The 24,779-nt window shown below is 45.3% G+C and overlaps 1 protein-coding gene across 3 annotated transcripts in view; it reads right to left on the reverse strand.

The window, feature by feature from the left end:
- LOC115206445 (protein c-ets-1-B) overlaps nt 1-24,522 on the reverse strand; it is a 43,592-nt gene extending 19,070 nt beyond the window's left edge. The window contains exons 1-3 of one of the 3 annotated variants that reach the window (XM_029773462.1): nt 24,105-24,522; nt 22,680-22,774; nt 19,747-19,915 (exon numbers count right to left, since the gene is read on the reverse strand). In XM_029773462.1, coding sequence (XP_029629322.1) covers nt 19,747-19,915; nt 22,680-22,748 — 238 coding nt within the window. In that variant the 5' untranslated portion in view covers nt 22,749-22,774; nt 24,105-24,522. Of the gene's footprint in view, nt 1-11,550; nt 11,879-19,746; nt 19,916-22,679; nt 22,775-24,104 lie in introns of those variants that run through there. The other 2 variants (XM_029773463.1, XM_029773464.1) reach the window with 2 other exon arrangements.
- Between the last annotated feature and the right edge of the window lie 257 nt (nt 24,523-24,779).

Genomic DNA, 24,779 nt, shown 5'->3' on the forward strand with positions numbered 1-24,779 from the left:
GAGGCGAACCGTAACACTCTGCCTGTGTGTGATTGGATTAGGTCTCCATGCCCCCTCTCTCTCCATTTGGAAGACCTGATTATACTGCATATTAGAGTATCCACTCTGTTGGCTAGGTTACACATTTCTACAGTATCAAGCTATTTTAGTATCATATTGCAAAACACTGAAGAGGCTTTTGTCAGACAAGGCCCTCGACATCACATAGCAAAACAGGCTCTGATTCTGAACGCATTCTGAAATAAAATAAAACGAGACCTGACTGTATAGCGTACACCATGTCCCTGACTGCACGGTCATCTTGACCGTCTTCACCAAGGCGGCTGGTTGTTGAGTAACTATGTAGTGTTAGATAGCACTAGCGGAGAGCGGTCGCTGTCTGAGATGAGATGGAGCATGCTCAGAGTCAGACTGTGCCTGGGCTTTGATATCTATCAAAGGCAAAGACTGAGGGAATGTTGCATTTTATTTTAGATGGACCGAGCGGAGTTTGTCTGCACTTTCAAACCAACTCAAAGACACACATAGCTCCCTCTGGGTGAGCAGGTGGGGCTTCAGATCCTTCAGATGCCCACCAGCTGAAACAGGCGGTTTTAAAAACCTAGAAAAGACAGATGTCCTAGTTATGACAACCAATGTGCGTGTGTCTGTACTTAACCAATGTGCGTGTGTCTGTACTGCATAACATTCATGTTTTAACTTCAACAGGATATTTCCTGGTGCATGAAGCTCCTATAGTCTGAACTGAATATGATTCTGTTTTACACATTACAAATGATTACATTTCATACAGTATACTGAGAATGGTGCTCACTCCCTCTCTAAACAGCCTATGCAGTGCTCTGTAAGATAGCTAATGTACTGTCCATCCATTAACTGGGGATGCTGGCTTGGGTCTAGAGTCTCTGCTAAAAGATGAGGTCCTGATATGGTTTCAATGCCTGGGAGTCCCATTATGGCAGGCTGGGCAGAGCAGGTCAGTATCACTGAGCGTTAATAAGCATCCGCCAGCCACCTCTAACACAGTGGTAGTCTATCATAGGATAAGACCAATCCATTTAGTGGACTGACAGTGTGATTGGGTTTAATATGGGGTGTGATTATGACAGAAGAAGGGTAAGGTTGGTGATCTATGACACCCACAACTTAGATTACAGAGTGGAGAAAGGGAGGACCGTGCCTGCATGTGGCTTGTGGTAAATAGTTTTATTGCCTGCCAATTAAGAGAACATACGGATCATTCCAATTTTAATTAGAAGTGGTATGTAAAATGGGACTATATAATCATTGACAGACATTGGGAGAGAGATGTGCTGTAGATATACTGTAAAATATATTGACAGCCACTGCTCTGGTGTCATCCTGTGAGTAATGTCAGTGAGTGGTTGGTGTGCGGAGTGCCACTATGATATCTGTCCCGAGAGACACCTACTGAATGGATGCTGTGCGTGCCGGAATAACCATCTCCCTTCCCCCACTCCTAACCTTCCCTGCAGACAAAAGGTTCCAGTCCACACCTCTGGCCCCCAGGTTTGTTAGCAGTGGGGAACAGGAGGAGGAGGGAGACACCGGTGAAACAAATTAGCAGCCTTCTTCGCCTGTGCGCCGGAGCGAGGGCGTGAAATTGGGATTTTGTGGCCAGGGCCATGGCCCTAAGGAACCGTGGTGGGGCTGGGGTGCGGCAGACCAAGGCGGGTGGGGTAGGGTGGGTGAGGGGAGTAGAGGGAGACTGGAAGGATGAGTCATTGAGCTGTAATGTGAGTTGATCACAGGCCTCAAAGTGCTCCCTCTGCTCTCACACACGCTCAGTGTCTGGAACGGTGCCACCTCCCTGCCTCTCCTCCCTGCCTCTCCTCCCTGCCTCTCCTCCCTGCCTCTCCTCCTTGCCTCTCCTCCCTGCCTCTCCTCCCTGCCTCTCCTCCCTGCCTCTCCTCCCTGCAGCTCCTCCTTGCCTCTCCTCCTTGCCTCTCCTCCTTGCCTCTCCTCCTTGCCTCTGGCTGAGACTGCTGCGTTCATTCATAAACACCCTGCTACGACGCTGTCTCTGGCTGAGACTGCTGCGTTCATTCATAAACCCCCTGCTACGACGCTGTCTCTGGCTGAGACTGCTGCGTTCATTCATAAACCCCCTGCTACAATGCTGTCTCTGGCTGAGACTGCTGCGTTCATTCATAAACACCCTGCTACGACGCTGTCTCTGGCTGAGACTGCTGCATTCATTCATAAACCCCCTGCTACGACGCTGTCTCTGGCTGAGACTGCTGCGTTCATTCATAAACCCCCTGCTACGATGCTGTCTCTGGCTGAGACTGCTGCGTTCATTCATAAACCCCCTGCTACGACGCTGCCTCGATATGCATGGAGCAGGCAACTTCCACCCACACAATGGGAGAAAGAGACACTGCTATCATGTGGCTATAAATAGTCCTAGACTGAGTGTGTATGAATGTGTGTGTGTCCATTTAGGTCTGTCACTGTGTGTGTGTGAGAGAAAGACAGTGGGTGTGCGATCAAAGTGGGGAGAATGTCTATGGGGCTATTCAGTGGACTGTCAAATAATTCAGCAGTGAAATGCTTTTAAAGCCATAAAGGGCTGATTTGTTTCAGTCTGATGTGAGATTAACATCCGTGGCTGACAATACACCTTTCTTTCTCTCTCTGCAGAACTGTAAGGCTGTATTTATGTATGCGAGAGGGTCCACTTCCTGAGGCTAAGGTGTCACTTCCCAGAAAGAAAGAGAGAGGTGAGTGGTGGGTTGAGCGGGTCGGTCATTTCAGGGCCAACCCCAGTTAACCCCTTTACGGAAAATATCCCTCCACGGCTTTATAGGTTATTAGGCAGCGTGGTGGGTACCACCAGGGGGTCCTACACACTCAGGGACCCCATGTCCAGATGTGACACCGCTATCTGAGAGAGATTTGATGGGGATTCCTATCAGTCCCAGTCTGGGAGCGAAGGGTCATAAACCCCGCTGACATAAAGAGAGACCATTCAGCAGGGGAATGAAGTTGGGTGGGGGGGGTGGGGGGGGTTCAGAGGGCAGTCTATGTCCTGAGAGGACCGCTTGTTCTACCGCTATTTGGATTCCCATGTGAGGGCCAGAGACAGTAATAGAAGAGGCCACTCAGCACTCGCTAGAGGAAGCTGCCGGGCAGGCAAAGTAGTGGCATTACAGTTGGACCGACCGTGGGCCAGGGCCAGATGAGGGCCAGCCCAGGGGCTGCTCTGAGGTCACAGGCTGGGGCTATCTCACCATCCATCCCTCCCTGTTGGAACACTGCTGCTATTCTTAGGGCTCCACCGCTGTCTGCTGGGCGCCCTCTCCCTTCACAAGCCTGTGGTTCTCAGCCTCCAGACCTGTAACTACTACTACTGTTGACCAGACCCGTAACTACTACTACTGTTGACCAGACCTGTAACTACTACTACTGTTGACCAGACCTGTAACTACTGCTACTGTTGACCAGACCTGTAACTACTACTACTGTTGACCAGACCTGTAACTACTACTACTGTTGACCAGACCCGTAACTACTACTACTGTTGACCAGACCTGTAACTACTACTACTGTTGACCAGACCTGTAACTACTACTACTGTTGACCAGACATGTAACTACTACTACTGTTGACCAGACCTGTAACTACTACTACTGTTGACCAGACCTGTAACTACTACTACTGTTGACCAGACCCGTAACTACTACTACTGTTGACCAGACCCGTAACTACTACTACTGTTGACCAGACCCGTAACTACTACTACTGTTGACCAGACCCGTAACTACTACTACTGTTGACCAGACCCGTAACTACTACTACTGTTGACCAGACCCGTAACTACTACTACTGTTGACCAGACCCGTAACTACTACTACTGTTGACCAGACCCGTAACTACTACTACTGTTGACCAGACCCGTAACTACTACTACTGTTGACCAGACCCGTAACTACTACTACTGTTGACCAGACCCGTAACTACTACTACTGTTGACCAGACCCGTAACTACTACTACTGTTGATCAGACCCGTAACTACTACTACTGTTGACCAGACCCGTAACTACTACTACTGTTGACCAGACCCGTAACTACTACTACTGTTGACCAGACCCGTAACTACTACTACTGTTGACCAGACCCGTAACTACTACTACTGTTGACCAGACCCGTAACTACTACTACTGTTGACCAGACCCGTAACTACTACTACTGTTGACCAGACCCGTAACTACTACTACTGTTGACCAGACCCGTAACTACTACTACTGTTGACCAGACCCGTAACTACTACTACTGTTGACCAGACCCGTAACTACTACTACTGTTGACCAGACCTGTAACTACTACTACTGTTGACCAGACCCGTAACTACTACTACTGTTGACCAGACCCGTAACTACTACTACTGTTGACCAGACCTGTAACTACTACTACTGTTGACCAGACCCGTAACTACTACTACTGTTGACCAGACCTGTAACTACTACTACTGTTGACCAGACCCGTAACTACTACTACTGTTGACCAGACCCGTAACTACTACTACTGTTGACCAGACCTGTAACTACTACTACTGTTGACCAGACCTGTAACTACAGTATGTCTCTCTCTCTCTTTACAATACAAAACACACAGCTCTCCAGGCTCTGAGGCTAACAGAGACGAATGCCCCCACAGCTTCTCTTCTTTATTTCTCTCTCTTCTCTATGTTTGAAATTCTAGCTTCTGATGTGTAGTAAGTACATCAACTCGTCCATATTGTTTACCAGTCTAAGTTCATGTGTGATGACATTAGCTGCCTTTTTCAATTGATCCAAGGCTATGCCTGGTGGATGCTGAGTATTTCTCTTGAAAGCTGGTGGAAATTCCCTGCTTACTGCAGAGGGGGAAAAACAGAGACAAAGCTCTTACTAATGGCTCATGCTCACCATCCATGCCAGCCGCCTACATGTCTTGCTACTCACGATCATACACTCAATACTTCAATCATAGAGAAAGAGCAGATGGTTTTATGCGTCTTCAAAGTAGAAGTGACGACTGGGTTACAAAATGTCTCACTCTGCAAAAATACATACACATTGTGCAATGCCCCAGCTCCCTATGAAAAACGCCTACAGCATATTTCAGAACACTTCAATCTACGCAAGACAAAAAACATGGGGAAAAAGCAGGAAAAGGCTGCTCCATGTTCTTTGTGAGTTAGCAGGGCTCTGGCTAGCTGTTAGACTACCATGCCAGAGAGCAGAGCAGGTGGTGTGAGCTTAGCGGCATGTAGCAGCTTTCCCTGGCCCCAGCCCTGCTGTAAACACACAGGGGATGCTCTGAGGGAACTGTTTAGGCATTAAATCAAACACACGACATATCTGACAAACAGTTTACTCGCTCGCTTGCATTCTTCTAACAAACCCACCATGCCTGTCCCGTTTTCAGCCCAAACTGCAACATTCCGTGAGTACAGTTTCCTGACACTGTTCTGAAATGTGGCGGGAAGCGTTACCGCCTGAAAGTAGAGGGAATCCATCATATTAACGGAATATTAATTCATTCCACAGTTCTGTTTGTGACACTCTACGCACACAAACACTATATGGATACAGTTCTACATCATACAGCTCAATGTGCTCTGCTCATTCTAAAGCATGGGCGACAGATGGATAGTGGATAAATAAATTCCCTCCAGACCACATTGTTTTCATGTTGCGTGCCATACATTCCTCTTGTGTTTAACAATCACTAATGTGCTTCCCACAGCTTTCTTGTGTGCCTCTAATGAGTCCGAGAATGACTCTGGCCCCTTAGAAAATGGTTGGAGTTCAAATAGATGAATTCATCTCTATTTTCGATGGAACAGTGATCTTTTAGAGTTAAAATTGGTGTTTGAGTGAGAGGCAAACAATCGTATATTTGTAAAACATATCAAACATCTACTTACTTTTAACCTCTATCTCAATGTAGGGTTTTTTTGACGCAATGCAACACTTCAGACAAAATGAGATCGCTGTGTGTGTGCTGATCAAATGATGTGTAACAGATGGATAACAGCAACTCATGGAACACATGCACGCGAGCGTACAAACACTCACACACACAGACTCATCCAAAACATTGAGTAGATGTGACTCACACCGTCAAAGAATGACTGAACTTAACATTGTGTTCCTCTTGACGTGAGTAAACATAATGCAAGCAATCAGTCCATCTAAATAAATGTCGTCATTTACTCACTATTTGTCATTTCTTCCTAAGAAGTTCCCCAAAAAAACACACTGGAGTCTGAGCACGTAGATAGACCTCTTCATGTGGTTTTATGAGAAACTGCCAGTGGACTGTGTCCCAGCAGCTCTGTAGTGATGGAAGTGAACGCTGTCAAGTTCTCATTAGGATGGACCCTTGGGCCTCCTCCAGACGCCCACAGTAATTGTCATTAGCAACACTCAGTCTGGAGATTGCCAGGCCAGGCCACTCACTCCATCCCAAATATGCAGATATGAAGAAAGAGAAAGAAGGAGCCAGGCCAAGCTAAGGCATCTAGCTGTTCCAAACACCCAACTCCCAACCAACCACAGCCTGAGCCCCAATCCCAGCCCTGGCCCCAACCTCCCCTCCTTGGGGTCCAGAGCAGAGCAAGGTAAGGGCACATGCGCCTCCAATTTGACTGTGCCTGCGTCACTGAGGCCCGACTCGACATGAGAGTGCCACAGAGCCTCACCTACATCATAGAACTCCCCTCCCCAGCCACAGTTGTCCTTATTGTTCTCTGCTAAGTAGAGCAGACCTGCTTGTCAATACCCCTCTGATGTAGTAGGGTTGACATACATTAAAGCGCAGACTGTGGCTCATGGGACGTTCACTACTAGCCTGATTACAAAAGCAGCACTCATGCTGACTCCAAAAACAGGTGGTCTGCAGAAAACAGAAAATGCATTTAAAAAGGAAATAGGAAAATCTGGGCCGCTGGCCGTAAACAAAGTCCAGGCTGGCCTCGGAGGACACCAGATTGATGTGTATACCAGGCAAAGTATTCTTACTCTGGGCAAACAACCTCCTGATGAGGAACTGTAAAACAGCAATATGGGGACAGAAATACATGTAGTGCCACGCACAGGGAATGGTGGGATGCGTGGGAGGTGTTTGGCCACACCTCCAGACACAGCCATGGTTTAGTGAGGCAGCGTGGACCCCACTAGTCAGTTCCCAGTCAGCTCTCCCAGTTAGTCCAGTAATGTGGAGTAATGGGGAGAGGAAGGGCCTGTGGCGGCAGGAGGCAGCCAGTGGCATGCGGTGGTGCGGCTGGTGCTGTGACTCAGTGATTAGCAGAGACTGACAAACGGCTGGGATGAGACAAGCCGACGCCACATCAAGGCCTGAGGTGACGTTAGACTGAGAGATGCTCATGTGGCCCACAGAGAGGATGGAAAAGAGGAGGGAGAGGGGGAGAGGAGGAATGAGAGGGGGGAGGATGTAAAACTCAGGGACGTGCTGTTTCTTTGTTTTGGTTGCTGTCTCGAGAAGGCTTATTGGTGAAGGCTACACTCCAAGAGATTCATCTTCTCTGATGTTTCTGACACGGTCAAAATAAATGATCTTTCAAGAAGTTCACATACTGTTATACAACCAAATTACATTTTTCAACATGATTCCACACATACCTATGCTTCAGCACATCTTACACTATGTCACACCTTCAAATGCCTTTCTTGCTCCCTCTCTCTCCACATATGCTTACTATTTAGTACACTGATGTATCACAAGGTAGCACACCTATTTTATATGACTAAACTCTAAAAGGCTAAATGAATGCGTGCAGTTATCCCGATATTGCCCATTCACGATAACATTTCACAGATTAACAGGGGAAGACCACGGTCAAAGTGATGAATGAACGAAGGATGAGGAGGGAGGAGGAGATACCCATTTAATGATATTATAGAGTGACATCACAGCCCATTCACAGGAGAGACACTGGGTCATTGTGGCCAGTAGTAAAGTACTTCTCCTCATAGACAACCATTCTACCAACGTCTGCTCTGCGTAAAATTAGACTGTGGCCCATTCAGGAGACTGGGCATCCAATGCCGATTGGGCACAACGGCAGCCTGGCATCATGGAGACATTGTTTAGGTAAACACTCTGATTACTATGGGCACAGCACCAAATACCAGGCACTGAAAAGTGCTCTTGATCTAACATCCTGGTTGGCCATTACTTGACTCAGCAAAGTGAAATGGACCTGAGCAAACATGTTTGTTCTGTTGGGTCCAGAAGCAGCAGCCCACATCAGAGGAGGCTGAATCGCCCCACCGCTGTTTGCACAGCTGCCAAGTGGCCAGGCGGGATCAAACACGGGCACATTTTGCATTTTATACCCCACTACTGAAGGAGCGCTGACACTGTCAAACCAGCCCTTAGCCGACACACGCTTATTCAAGCCACCATGCCCAGGAGGAAAACACACCTCACCATGCCAACAGGCACCCACCCGGGGAGAGATGGGTCAAGCGTCTGGCTCCAGGCCCGTTGAGGGCCCTGGCTGGCTGTGTGTGGCTAGGGTGTGTGGTGGCATAAGGGGTTCTGAGTGCAGCCACCCGGCCCGGTAGTGCAGCGTGCCAGTTAAGACAAGCAGCCGCGTCTTAATCAGATAAAAGGGAGACTGCGACCGAGAAGTCCTGTCTGCCGCACACATTCCTCTCAGTCAATTAACCCTGACCTGCAGACCTGACGAACAGAGAGCGCGGGATCTTAGACCATGCAGGGAGGACTCAGTCAGTACAGGACAACACATGTCCTTATACAGGATACAGGATGGTAGGAGTAGTGTATATACAGTACTGTAAAGAAGCCATAAGCTACATTCTTTTGAAATCAGAAAAAGAGGCCGTTATTTTGCAATCTGACACCCTCCATCTTGAGAAGAAATCGGACTTATCTAAGCCTTGGCAGCTCCACTCCATAGCTTTCTAGTTTTGTTATGGCTACTTGATAAATGGGGTAATCAGCTACTGCACCATGCTCTACGTTATACTAGGCTTACAGTACATATCTAATTCAATATAGCAGCACTTTATTGCCAAGTGTTCACTTGCATGTGGAAAACTTTCACTTGTATTTCCCAATATATCATTGGCACTACTTTTTGGAATTCCAAAGAATCTGACTTGTGTGTGGGAATGTGGTACTATGTCAGTACCACTACTGTAACTCAGGAACCTGCTTTGTGGAATATAAACAGCTTTGTTTTGGATCACCCCTAACCTCCACCACAGCCTGTAGGCACTTAAAAATAATTACCTCAGTGGGATAGAGTGAAAAAAGCTTCAGTAAACTGACACTCACTGCACCTTCACAAAGATAGAAAAATAAACAAGACAATGAGATGTACTCCAACCACTTAATCCTATTGTCTTGCTGTGTGTGTGTGTGTGTGTGTGTGTGTGTGTGTGTGTGTGTGTGTGTGTGTGTGCGTGCGCGCGCGCGTGCGTGCGTGTGTGCGTGCGTGCGTGCATGCGCACATAGAGAGAAAAAGAGACAGAAAAAAGTTATACCTGTATCTTAGTGTAAATGTTACTAACCAAATCCTCTGCCTAAGTATCATCACTGTATAGCTCACTTAACCCTTTCCACCATTCACAGACAAAGGGCTGTTCTAGTATAAACCAGCCACCGAGGAACATTGCAATTTCCTCTTTGGATCAGAAGGAGCAGGAAGGGTTCAGTTCATCAGTGGGCCATTGGTCTACTGTCCTATTTGCAGTGAGAGAAGCTAGCTACATGGAAACTGGGAAGGAGTAGACGGAATGTGTATGTCTGATGTAGAGAGTCTTGGCAGCTACAGCCTGACCCCAACACACATGGTCGGCAGAGGAAGAGGGAGCTAGCATTGCGAAATGTCTTTGCAAGATATCAGTATGTTTTGGCAACCCCACTGCAGCTGTCAGCAACTTTTTTATATGAGTGTGTTACCATTCCTGTGTGTTTGTGTGTCTGCGTGCGTGTGCGCGCACCTTCTGCAGGTGTAATCTGAATTAAAGTGGTGAACACATCACCAGTGCTTCACCTCAAGGAGTCATTACACGTTCTTCCTTTTTCTCAGCGTATCGGGTTACGGTGTAGTGTATGTATTATGTTTCCATGACGTCTCAAGCCTTACACTTCTGAAGCTAAACATTTGTCTGATTATTAGGCTGATGTTAGCTACTAAAGCACAGTCAGCCCTATCAATGAAGGAAGAAAGAGTGAAATCAGCCTGATTCTCTGTGTAAAAGAACAGAGTCACTTTGAGGGGAATTAAACCACACGGATCTAAATACAGACACAAACACTGTGTTGTGTGGGCTTGTCTCCATGCCACAGCCCAGTGCAACCTGGCCTGGCCTTACGGGCAGCAGGCAGGATATCCAGCCCTTAGGCCTGCACACTCATCACCACCGTCTGCCTCTGGTTCTCTCTGGAGACGCCAGCTAAACCACTCAGCACAAGGACGAGATGAGAGGGGGAAAGGAGAGGGGGAATACTGATGACTGGGCGTGGTCTCCCATGCAGACAGAGCAGCATGCCTGATATGACACCCCCCCTCCCTGTGCTGGGGCTGGGGCAACTCTGGGTGGCCAGGGAGGGAGACTGGGAGAGGCCGTTAGATAGGCTGTGATTGGGAGAGGAGATGGGACTGTGATAGTAGGTGCCCGGAGAGGCATGATCTCAGGATGAAAGAGAAGGCTTACTCTCTAGAGGGAAATCATTTGGACAGACTATTTTACTATTATACCAAAGGCATACACAACAGGCACAAGGCTACTGTAAACCTCCATAAATAAGCATGTGTTCAAATTAACAAACTTTATGAATGAGGAAATGTGTGAACTGTCAAATTAAAATATATATTTTTAACATTGAAGTCAGTGTTCATACAGGTAAAATAGTTCAATCATGTCTCCTCATAAATTAACTCTTCATCCTCTGAAATATGATTGTCAGTCTAGAGCAGGGTTCAGCAGCAGCCTACAGTCTAGCCTTGTGATACAGAGCTTTAGACAGGTATAGACAGAATAGTCCCTGCATCATTTCTACCGAACATGAGATAGACGATTAAGAAATACAACTATGTAAACGGGGGATATTATTCATTTTGTAGATTAGGAGTAGGTTATAAACCAAGCATAATGTACTGTAGCCTAAATTGCATTAGAGTCATGTAAAACAAAAATACATGCATTTTCCCTTGTCCATTATTTTATCCAACACAACTGTCTGGAACCACAAACATTTATCGAAACATGTTGTCTTGTTCGTGCTAACACAACAATTATGGAGATGCGATAGGACACGGACATTATTTCCAGTTAGGCTACATGATGGCTTTATCATAGGGAAATACTTATCACCTTCACTGATACATGTTGCACTACATAGGATGGCATTTTGCCTTACAAAAGTTGACCCAAGTTTGAAATGCAAGCCGCTATGGGCCGGGTAATATGAAACATACGGAGCACAGGCTACTGTAATTGCAATGTTATATTATGTCAAAGTTCAAAAGTTGATTTACTCACCGTCCATTCTTTCAGACTTTATGATGGTTAACGTCGGTTTCATATCGACAGCTGCCGTCATGATCATCAGATCAATTTGTTCGATAACGGGATGCTCTATTTTTGTCTCTCTCTCTAACACAATAGTTCCGAGACAATTTATAAAAAAATGTTTTATTCCCTTGCCGTCCAATAAAGTTATGATTTATTCAAAAACAATATTGCGTTTTTCTTATCCTCACGCTTCAATTTATCTCCACCAACATTTCTCCAGTAGGCTACAAACTTCTCTCTCCGCTACTCTCTCTCTCACTCACTCTCACTCTCTCTCTCTCTCTCTCTCTCTCTCTCTCTCTCTCTCTCTCTCTCTCTCTCTCTCTCTCTCTCTCTCAATTCAATGGCTTTCTCACTCTCTCTCTCTCTCTCTCCTTCCCTCCCTCCCTCTATCTCCGTCAGGGCGTTTCTGTCGCTCTGACTGAGAAGCACGGAAAAGGTTGTTCCCTCTGTTTAGCCTAAATGTACGACTTGACATCTGAAGGGGCGGCGTTTCGACCGCCAGTGCTCAAGTTCGTTTTGCATGGCCCGGTTCCCCGGGTGAGGAAAGTTGTCATTTTAGAACATTCCATTGGTCCTTAAGTGACATCTACACTCAACCGGAACACCAGGCGATGCAAAACGAACTCCACCAGTGATTCACAATTCAATTACGTTACGTTCTTGTCCACTGTCTTTCTGTGAGAAACAATGATCCACATGTTCCCGCAAATTAGTCAAATTCAGAGGCTGACAGTAGGCTATTTTGGACATCTGATTAGTTAGGCTACTTCTTGTATTTAGAGATTCGTTTTGTTTAGAGTTTTTACACACACCAATAGACCTACAGAAGTTCATCCATGTTCTATAATCCTAATGTCAAAGACTCCCCCATAACGCTACTTTTATGAAACATTATAGGAAGGTCTTCAATTAAAATGTTGAACAAATTACATAATTATGCAGATAGAGACCAAATACAGTGAGTCAATAACCCTATACAATTCGCATTGTTTATGAAACATTCTCACAGTCACCCTTAAGCACAAGTTAAAAGAAAGGTGTGGGAGGATTGTTAAACATCTGATAGACCAGCATACAGAGCAGTATACAAAGCATCCCAGGCTAAGGGATGTGTCTGTGTCCAATTCCAAGGGTCCAAGCGTCCACCTCCGATTATTTCCTGTTCACCTTGTACTGATCAATAAAAAACAAGCATGCCTATTTACAGAACTACCTCTCAGGCTTTAGAAAAGGGATAACGTCTTGGGAGAATGCACAGGATTTGATGCTGGTGAAACTTGAAACGCATCCAAAATCCCTCAGTAGACACAGAGAGTTCAAAATAACTGAATCAATCATCTCTTTATCGACACAAATAAAATTGGGGCCCCTGTCATCATGGCCATCACTGCTAATTTGATTTGTAAGTACTACTGTTTAATCTATAAGATCCTTTTTATATTTGAGTCTGTTTTTTAGGCTACTCTGATGAGGGACAATCAACGTGTCATTTTGGATATTGAATCAAGATTTAGTTACACCTCTTGTAGGAGAATGACTGAATATCTGAGCGAGAGAGAAGGAGTGCTGGTGCTCCACTTGAAACAATGACAACCACAAGGAAATTACCTGCCATGGCAACAGATTGTCATTGCAATTTTTTACATGCAGTTCGCTCTGCTTCTTTAGTGGAACCTAGTTATGTTGACAACAGTAGGAGGGTCTGTCCAAGACAATATTACTGGTAGAAGTAGACAGATAAAGTACAATAGTTTCATTGTGTGTGAGCTGTAGAATTAATGCCTCAAACAAACAATATAGTGACATAGGATTTAGCCAATGTATCAGCATCCAATCTACACAGGTCTGCATACACAAAATAACATAGCTAGATAAGTCAATATGGTCCATCCTAATTTGCAAGGCAATATGATTCTGTATGTACATAGCTATATCTCCAAATGGGATTGGGAGGTAGGGAAGCCAGGGTTATTGATCATGTATGGATTTTTAAATAGGGATCTTTCACCATCTCCATTAGCAAACCTGGATATGAGCCATAGTGGAAATGCCAGGCAGAGATGTTGTGTGGCCTCTGCGGTCTCACTGCTCCTCACAAGGGGCTGTCAAGGGGGTGGGTATGAGGGGAGCGGTGGTTTAAAGGTACCGCTTACTTCATTTCAGTCAGTCAGTCAGTCAGTCAGTCAGTCAGTCAGTCAGTCACTCACTCTCCACTCTCTCCCTCTCACTGCCCTCTTTGTTTTGGCTTAATGAGCTCCTTGTATCTACTCTTAAAAGGACAGCCCAGGTCCTTTGTGCCTGAGGGCAGCCATTAAGACTAATAGTGTTGCTGACTAATATCTGGACCGGAGCTAGCTGAGTGAAGGCCACTTTTCATTATGCCCCCTCTCGCTCCGTTATAAGTAACATCCATGTGTTAATGGTGAACATTTAAAGTAGGTATTAATCTATCTCTCTATCTATCTATGTACTTAATATCTTAGTTTGAAACTTACTAAGTTCTGGAAATAGGTCAAGTTGAATATAAACTTTTGTTTAATGTTTTGAGAGCTCAACAGACACATATAAGCGCAGGCAGAATTTTTTTTAGAGGGGATGTACCCATTTCAACTTGGTTAATAAACTCTGGTTTTCATTCAGTATTATATTTCTGACAGGCTAAACTCATTTCCATGAGCGTTACAACAGAGGGAATAAGAGCTGGGTCTCCCTTTACTAAAACCAATGGTTCAAAGAGAAACTCTGAGACGAAATATTAAAGTTGATTTATTTATTACAAAAGCAAGTTACAGATGTAGGATCTGAATTTGCAGGATTGCAATGCAGGACATGTAAAACGTGCACAGTATTTGAGGTTTAAAAAGGCTTTTGAAGTTTGTAATTTCAGACTTGTCCATTAATTATAATCCACATAATAATTCACATTTCCTGTTGCTGCAGGATTATTTTCCTGCTATAGCAAACTGTCTCAAATTAAGATACTACATCTGTAAGAACTGGGGCTGCTGTTGTTAACCACACAAACAGTTTCCTTGATACTACCACGTCAAGTTAGTCACTAGTCATTGTACTGTAATTTATACATTGTACAGTTACAGGAAGAATGGTTATGGGAATGAAAAGGTCTCTCTATGTCATTGTAAGTGTAAGTGACAGTCCTCCCAATGAGACTGAGCAGCACCACCGTCATGTCCCACAGATAAGGCAACATGTGCACTTGGGTTTCAATGTCTCGCTTCTTCACCTGGCAAATGCTGTTGCCATGGTTTTGACAGTTAGGGGTTCATGCAATAGCATTGCATTTTAGCACCCATAGCTAAAGCAAAGCTGCTCCTCGGGCACATCTGTGATGGCTGACTGCCTCTCTTTAATCCAGACATGTAACTGGTGCACCTGCTGCTGCTACCAGAGGTTAAATGACAGCTAGCTAGCTGAAAGGACCTGCTGCTGCTACCAGGGGTTAACTGACAGCTAGCTAGCTTAAAGGACCTGCTGCTGCTACCAGGGGTTAACTGACAGATAGCTAGCTGAAAGGACCTGCTGCTGCTACCAGGGGTTAACTGACAGCTAGCTAGCTTAAAGGACCTGCTGCTGCTACCAGGGGTTAACTGACAGATAGCTAGCTGAAAGGACCTGCTGCTGCTACCAGGGGTTAACTGACAGCTAGCTAGCTTAAAGGACCTGCTGCTGCTACCAGGGGTTAACTGACAGATAGCTAGCTGAAAGGACCTGCTGCTGCTACCAGGGGTTAACTGACAGCTAGCTAGCTTAAAGGACCTGCTGCTGCTACCAGGGGTTAACTGACAGATAGCTAGCTGAAAGGACCTGCTGCTGCTACCAGGGGTTAACTGACAGCTAGCTAGCTGAAAGGACCTGCTGCCTCTACCAGGGGTTAATTGACAGCTAGCTAGCTGAAAGTTTAACCTATGACCTACACTATATCCTGGGGATTGAAGCTCACCTTCTTTTGACATTCCTTGATTACATCATGATGACATGCCTCCCCCTGGTTTTAGATATGATTAGATTTACAAGGATGTATTACAGTATGCTTTGCTTAGAAACAATGGCTAGGCTGGGGAATTGTTGGCGAGCTGTTGTTTCTTTATGTGCCTTAAAATGCAACACGTTGACATGTTTGTCTTTTTGCTACAGTATGAAACCCAGACACTAGGGTTTGGAGGTAGTGGAGAAGCTTACTGAAATGAAAAAATATTATTCTGTTACCACCAGCCAATGGGTATGGCATGACTGGATTGGCCTCCCTGTTCTTAGGTACCACTTAGCGAGTTATTGACCAGTCACTCACTCACTCATTCACACACACACACACACACACACACACACACACACACACACACACACACACACACACACACACACACACACACACACACACACACACACACACACACACACACACACACACTAATGACACAGTGGGATTCTTGTTGGCCCTTGTCTCTTAGCCGTCTGAGGATGCCACAGGCTGGATGCAGTCCTGCTGAGATCACAGGCATCCAGTAGGGATAGAACCACAGGCTGTGTGTTTGTGTGTGCATCTGTGCGTGCGTGCGTGGTGATTGACCGTATGTATGTTTGAGTGAGTATGCGGGGGGGGGGTTTGTTCTGGGCCTGCCTGAACATAAGTTCGGCTCTTTCTGAACAATTAGCTTCGATAAAAAGGACATCTCTTCCTCCATTAGCGCCACCACGTGCCCTCCATCCCTCCATCGTGCAGATAATTCAATCCCTCCCAGGTCTTCCTCCTTCTCTCTCACAGTTAGAGAGAGAGCTCACTGATAAAGCTCCACCACCCCCTGCAGCTAAAGGAAAGCCCCTCATCTCCTCAGCTACACTACAGCCTGTTTATTAGAAGCTTGTCTTCATTACAATATTGTGTTAAAATCATTAGCTGGATTGATTGGTTGACTATAAAAGCTCACTCTATTCCAAATGTGATATGATTATGATACCATTATGATTATAACAATGACATAGTCATTACCTGTTATCGACACTGATGCATTGTTCAGTCCTGACACACTCATAAGGGTGTAATGACAGTATGTATTACTAAGCCACACAATAGCATTTTTACAATAGAGATCTTTACCCATATTTTCCACCTTTCCAATGAGTTGGCATTAGTTGCATCACCGCTCCCAGTGATTGTACTATATGTCCTTGAAGACTGAATGTTCTTTATATGTAGTCACTGGTTAGTCACTGTAGAGGAACTGACCCCACTTACCTTTCCCAGGACTGGTCATTGCCACTACATACAGAGGCTCTCTAGAGAACCATTTTTAAGTATGCCTGATGGTATTATCAGCTATCACTACAAACAAAGCCAATGTCACTACTACAACCACTCGCAAAAACATAGCCTAGCGAAGTGGGGCTGCGCTGTGACCCTCTGCTCCAGAGTTGTCTCTCTTTTTTCCATTCTCCCCTCATTTTGTTTTATTGTCGGGGGAAGTGTGTGCCGGCCTGATTAGCATCGCTGTTTCCTCCTTTCCCATAACCTCCAGACCCCCGCAGGCTGCCTGTTTACTCGTAGAAAAGACGTGCCCCTCATCAGAGGCGACCCCCCCCACAATCTCTCCCCCTCCCCTCATTTACTCTCCTCCTCCCTCCCTCTCTCCCACCACCCCCAGCCCCAGCCCTGGCCCTGTGACTCCCCCCCTCTATCCCCCCCTTTCCTCCCTCCTCCCTACTATCCAGCTGTTAAATCACATCAATTAAAACCTAGGCCAATGGTCCCTGGGTTCCATATCACAGCTGTGTGTTCTAAATGGGAGTGTATGTTTAAATGTACAGTGAGATCATAGGTGCCTGGAAGTGGATGTGTGTGGAAGTGGGCTTTTTACTGAATGGGAGGATACAGTAATACAATACATGCCAGAAAACTGGTGTGAATTTAATGAATGAATATGTGTGGTGTGAGCGACTACTGGAAGTAAAGTGTGTGTGTTTGTGTGTGTTTGTTTGTGTGTGCATTTCTGGGTTTCAGTGAGACTGTGGAGCACACACACCATGGATCTCTAAGTGGGCGTTTATGATCAGACCCAGTGGTGTGAGAGTGGCCAGGTTTCTGGAAGAGGAGAAGAGCGGAGCATAGAGTGGAAAGGAGACGGATGGAAAAGAGAGGAGAGTGGGGGGGTATTGTAAACAGTGCTATGGCATGGCGGATGTCAGGAAGCTGTGTGTGACAGTGGGCTCAGGGCCAAACATGCAAAGGCCCTTCAACATACAACATCCCTTCACCACATCTGCTCTCAGCTCTCTCTCACAGTTACTGTAAGAGCACGCTATAAATCCAAAGTCCAACAAAGTAATCTCATGTAAACTAAAAGGGTGTTACAGTACTGAATGAGGAAGTAAGTCTTTCAAACTTTGAGTTGTGTTCCTCAATTAAAAGTAGAGAACATTTTCATTACTGGCCCCAGTACTCAGTGCACATGTGCTGATATTATGTAGCAGTCATCTCTGTGAAAGGTAACCAGGGCAGTTTGTATTGGCCATACACATAGTGAAACAGAAAGAGGTTCTTCACAATTTGTATACTGTATTGGACATTCTAGGTGGATACTGACACACAGACAGTCATTTTCCATAATGTTAGCCTGACTCAACAGCAGTTGAGGTGATATCTGTGTTTAATTGCATTGGTTCCATGAAAGGAAAAATGTAATGCGTGTTCATTAGCAGAAATATGGCATTGATTAATCGTGCGCTGTGACTTGGGCTGTAAAATATGAAAGGGAAGCACACACAAATGTGTTCAAAGCTAAGCAAGGTGCAGGAGTGGCCTCATAAGCGGGCCAAGCTTACACACATGGTAAAGTGTGGCTTCAGGAAAGAAAGAGCACGTCTGCTGGTGGCACAGTCAGCCAAAGAAGACTTCTTCACGTCTATCCTTACTAGTTGATTTTCTCAGTAGGTTATTGAGATGACCTCAAACGACTCTCGTTAAGAAGTAAAAATATTTTAGTTTGAGAAACATATGGGTCAGCTCAATGGTTTCAGGCAGTGGAGTGTGTCAAATGTTACTGACCTGGTTTGGAGATTTCAGCTCCATATCCTGGGAAGCTACACAACAACATGCAAATGACACTCAGTGGTGTCACTAAATAACTCTAATTTTGTCTACAGGTGGTTGCATTGCGCGGACGAATGAACGGCAGTGGTTTGCATGATCACCATCACGATGGAGAGGAGGTCAACTGGAGGTCATTTTTTTCCACTTGATAATGTTTATGTCAACGGTTTAGCGTTGGAAGCACTGGAGCCTCCTAAGGAGTGTGTCTCCAGCAACAAACATCAGCAAATCCCATCAGATCCAGCCCTGACCCAATACCCCTGAGGGGAACCAGAGGCTTGGGAAAAATACGGCCACCCTTTGGCCCTCCTGCCTCCCGTGCCCCTGCATCTAGCCTGGGTGGAGATGGAAGAAAGCTGGTGCCCGGCCTAAGCAACCCCCCTCCCCAACCCCCCACCCCATGGCGTGTGTCCCAGTCCCCTGAATAAATCACTCTTAAGAACGAGGGAGGCCAGAGTCAAACAGAGACAACGCACTGGGAGGAATGTTCCAGTTTAAAATAATCGGTAGAAACAAAAGAGTGCAGGACGAGAAATGCGGGGCATGTGGCGGTCCCCAGAGGAGGAGGCATCTGGTAAAGGCCCTGGGGTCAACGTCACCATGGTCCCCAGGGAGGAGGAGACCCACAGGGGGCCCCGGGCTGCTCAACCGGCCACTGTGCATGCAGCACTCTGGAGCAAGACGGACTGCCTGGACTGGTGTGTGTGTGTGTGTGTGTGTGCGTGCGTGTGTGTGTGTCCATGTAAGATGTGGGGATGGGGAGGTGGGTGCCTGTGTGTGAGTCACAGTTCATTTACCACGCCCCTCCACACAAAGTCCTTTGTTTCCAGTGAACACATCATTCACAATGAACCATATATTTCACCCCCAATCTCATTTCCGTTATTACCCCAATCTAGTTTCCCTTTATATGAGGCAATACATGTGTTCCTTTGTGAAATTTAAAAGGCATATTTTACTTTGCTTGGTTCATTTACTGTTTTAAGTGAGGTGACATGAACAAACAGGCAAAAAAAACTGTGTTCTGTAGGATTTGGTCTTAGTCAGAGGCTTACTTTGGCTCCTACCTGTGGGTGTGAGGTCGTGTCCGTTGGGGACTTCCTGCAGGGTGACATCCTGGGGGTAGAGGGGTCTGGATGGGGGGTAGTGCTGCTGCTGTTGGGGGTGAACCACCATACCAGGGAGCTGGGTCAGTGGTCCCATAGCCACCCCTCCACTCCGCCTCTGTAAAGGCAACACACAGCAGGGGGGTTAACTCACTGGGCCTGGACATGATCTAGGGCTGGGCGATATTGCCAAAGTATAATATCACAATATGTTTCTTATTTTTGATGATATGGAGGTATTTGGTGGTATTTTATGTTTCTGAATAATATACGTTTTAAATCTGTTTCATGAGTAGTACATAATGCGAGGATGGCAACAAATGAATTATAAGTGGTTTTAATGGGCTTTCTCCATTCCAATTGTTTTATACTCAGCCAAACTAGGACAAAACTGACATTGAAGTACTCAAATTCTTAGAATTTTTCATTTATGTAGCAGTGTACTAAATCACCTTTTTAGATGGTATTATAAAAATCCATACCAGTATACCTTAAAAGATGATGTATCGCCCAGCCCTAACCTGGTTCCTACAGCAACAGCAAGGCACAAATGCAGTATACAGTATCTCAACCTCACATCTTGTTTACTTTCAAACTGTGTTTACTTGCTGTACGTAATGTGATACAACAGTTTACTGACTTACTGCGAGACGTAAACGAGCTTGATTGTAAGGGGAGAAGAGACCAAGCTAGTTTTAAAAACACTATTTTGGAGTGGAGCTGGTTTTGTTTTATGCTTTCCGTACAGATACAATGAAGGCTAAATTTGATTCAATAGGTTTATCTTTGTTTCATCCTGTTGATCACATGTGAGATTGGACTGAGGGGAGGTCCAAAGTGAATGAGTAGTTGGGGGGAGGACCAGATATGAATACTGTATGCATGTGGATACACGATATATCAGGTGAGTAGATAACGGTCAGGACTATTCTGAGAAAAACATCCATTGACTCAAAATCACACTAAGCAACCACATGGAACATGATGCAGTTCTGATGCAGTACTTCAGGATATGGGTGTTCACACTCTGAAAGTGACATTTGATGCATACCTGGCAGGGATGTGATGACCAGTAGCAAGAAGCATAGGAGCCTCTCCAGTATCAGTTTCCATCTATCACCTCACCATAGGGACAATAGTGGTGGCTCCTGTAACCTCACCACTAAACTGACTACTGCCTGGTTGGTCTTCACTACAGGCCTGGCTAGGAGCAGAGACCTCAGATCAGGGTACCTGACTGACTGCCCATCTGATAAGGACTCTTGTTGAAGCGATGCTGGGTTTATCAGTAGGCTGTCAGCTTTACAGCCAGCTAATAGTGAGTGAGAGGGGACTAGGGAGCCTAATCTAGGGAAGTCTCTAGGGGGTGCGTGGGCCGATGACGGCACTATCAGTTCAGTCTGGCAGGGAGAGGGGAGTGATAGCCAGCGGAAGCGGGGCAGTCGTATTGGCACTGTAAAGCACAGGAGGTTGGGGCACCTTCATTTGGGAGGATGGGCTCGTGGTAACGTCTGGAGCGGAATAAGTGGAATGGTATGAAATACATCGAACACACTGTTTCCATTTGTTTGATGCTATTCCATTTGCTCCGTTGTAGCCATTATTATGAGCCGTCCTCCAAAATATTGGAGGTCCGGCAAAAGTAGGTTGCTTGGAGTTCTCTATTCCTTTTGTGGATGAACCTCTGAGGTCACACATGTGATTTCTAAAAGTAGGAGAGTCAGGGGCAATTCAACTACAGCATCTTCCACAGTTATTCCTTTTTTTAAAACCTTTATTTAACTAGGCAAGTCAGTTAAGAACAAATTCTTATTTTCAATGACGGCCTAGTGGGTTAACTGCCTTGTTACAGGACATGGTCACAAAACATGGAAACCTCTGCCATTTCTTTCACATAAACACCCTCTTTGCATCCAGAATAACATGGAAAATTACCAAGGAAGAGGGCAGTGGAATCAGAGGCCTTTTCTCTACTAATACATGTCAATTCGTAGGAAAAGCAGTGGCAACCCATGTTCACCTTTCGAACACGTCTGGCCTCGGGTACAGTAATCTCAATTTCAAAGGCAAGCAGAACCACCTGAGCCAATTAGGGGCGAGGGAGCTTTATCCCTCCATGTTTTGTACCAGAGCCAGGTTGGGTTGATATTTGCATGTGACCTCGTCCTCTTTGTCTAACGGGGCTGCATTCTGCATACAAATGGCAACATTTCTGCCAACGCTTGTCAACCTTCACCTTTCAGAGCTCAAATGACAGGAATCCCAATGTCCCTGATTCCTGTGATCTGACAGGCTGTATTCATATGGTCCTTTCATTTGGATGGTGTTAAAAAGGCTATTTACAAATAGCTGCTCTATAGCACATCAAGATGGTATTACGTGGAAAAGTGTTGTGTTGTTCTGTGGGGCTGCTCTGCATGGCTCTAAATAGACTCAGTGATGGTTAGGTCCCACACTTTAAGATATTTACTGCCGACATGGTTAGGAGGTAATAATTGTTTTGTAGAGCAGGTTGTGCAATCCAGAGGTGATTGAAACTATAGTTTTGACACCTTGGTCTTTGACTTTTTGCATCTTTTATTCCACCTCAGCCTCCCAAGACAATGTCTACCTTATACTCACCTCTGGTCTATAGTGGTCTAGAATGAAGAACTCATTGTGGAATTTTTTTAATGACAAATAGTGTCCATTTTTTCTAGTAAATCTAACAACACCCCAGTGTTGAACTAAGTTGACATGGACAGTCAGTATTGCGGTAGCTAGGTTGATGGAATCCAGAGGTACTGTGCTAACACACTCTGCCTACACTGTGGCGTGTGTTAGGTAGCTAGCCCATCCACTGGCTGTAACAGCAGTGTGATTTATGGTGGTCGGGGTCTTACCATCGCGCCCAGACGGTCACAGGGGTGAAGGGTCGGGTAGGAGGAAACTGGATCCATGTAGTAACTCATCCTGGGGTTTGGATGGAGCAGCAGGCCTGTGGAAGGGATCAGCATACAAACAGCCGGGCAGGGCCCCTATCAATCACACACTGTTTACACTGTGTTTGTGTGTGACTACAATAACCTGCCACCACAGGTCAACATAGAGTGGCACCACCCCACACTACTCTGTGTAACATCTAATGCAGACATCCCAAACAACATTGTTAGAATTCTTCCTTTTTGCAATGTTGCCTTTAAATGACATAATCACTTGATGGAAAAGGGTTTAGAAATAGAGGATCTTCAATGAACAAGAACTTCCCCCTCAAATGTAAAATTTGCACGGACAACAATGCAATAACAGATACTAAATTCTAGCCTACAACATTCCAGTCAAAATTATAATGAATTCAGTTGCTATTGTCTTTCCATATTTGGACATTTACATTAGGCAGATTTTTTCAATATTCAGAATTGAACATGTTTAGTCACACTATCTCCAGTGTTGATAGGTGATCACTTAACTGACTTGCCTAGTTAACTAAAGGTTACATTTGCCTGATGTTCCACCCCTCCTTTCCTCCTTGTCCCCTCTCTCTCCCCCTCCCTCCCACTCTCCTTGCTTCCCTCCCACTCACTTTGGGCATCTCTTTATCAAGTGTTTACTAGCAGCAACATCCACAGACAGGGGGAGCAGAAACCCAGCTGAGAGGAGAGCGTTTCCAGGGGAGCTGACTGACTACGTGGGCAGGGACAAGTAGCCTAGCATGTAGACCTTATTTAGCACACATAACAAAGACTTCATAATTTGCAAGTGATAACTAGTGTAATTGACTACTAAGACAAAAATAGGTTATCTGTGTATCATAAAATTACATTAGGACACAAATACTTTGCAGTTCATTGTGAGGTACTACATTTTTGTAAATATATTTTCGAAAAAACTATTGTCTTAATATTAAAAATAAATATAATTTGTCTTTACGTCTGTATTTGGAAATATAAACATGTTTTCCAAATGACTGTGGCCAATGGTACAGCAGATAATCCAAACAGAGACGCACGTGATAATGCTATTGCATATGAATGCACATATACCAAAAATATTATTAAGCTGTAATATTTTTCTTGTAACTATTTTGATGTACGTTTGAAGAAAGAAAAACGAGGTCTTCTCCGTTTCATTCAAAATGCAACAGATTGTACGGTTCATGCACGTTCCAACAGCATTCCTCACGGGAAGCGCAACAGCACTTCAAAGCGAGCTTTACAACACGACACATCAAATTCCTATTTTTTCACCTATTTATATGTAAACAATATTATTTTCTACCAACATATATCTACTGGATTTGTAAAATTGGTAAGAGTATATAACCTTACCGTGTGTTGTGAGTGAAACTTCTTGCAGGCTGGTTGAGTGGTGCGCTCTGCACGCTACTTGGCTGTGACAGTTCAGCGATAGACAATACACTGATGCTGTACCTGTGCTTGCCGTGAGTCCAAGGAGGAAGGACAATGCACTTGCCGGATTTAAGTCCCACCCTCGAATCCTACCGAGACCCACTCAAAATCCTTTTGGGGTTTTCCATACATTCGCTAAGTAACCGAACTGCTGTTATCCAAATAGAAAAACGTCTAGTTGTTTCGTGATGCATCTGGGTTTTCATCATCAATCCTATACAGGTTTGTCAATCGTGGACTTCACAAGTCAACTTGTATTCTTACTACCAAGCCAATGATATGATCAGCTCGGTTGGTTTTGCAGGTGTAGTTGGAACTTGGAATTCATTTTTATTTCCAGTTTAGGTTGTCATAAGTAGGATGAGGAGACAGGAACATACCAAAGCAAGAGTTAAAGGGAAGCACACTGAGCTAAAAATGGTGACAATGGATAGGCTTCCTGTGTGGGCTGGAATAAGCCACCAGTTATGTGCACACAGGCCACACAGAATCACATCGGGGAAGAGTCAAGCCAGGGTGAGACCAAGGGAGTGGTCAGTCAGTTGTTAGAACATACAGGCCAAGGGCTTTTTCTGTCCTGCCAAGTGTCAGGAA

The sequence above is a fragment of the Salmo trutta genome, chromosome 13 (assembly GCF_901001165.1).
Source record: "Salmo trutta chromosome 13, fSalTru1.1, whole genome shotgun sequence".
NCBI lineage: Eukaryota > Metazoa > Chordata > Actinopteri > Salmoniformes > Salmonidae > Salmo > Salmo trutta.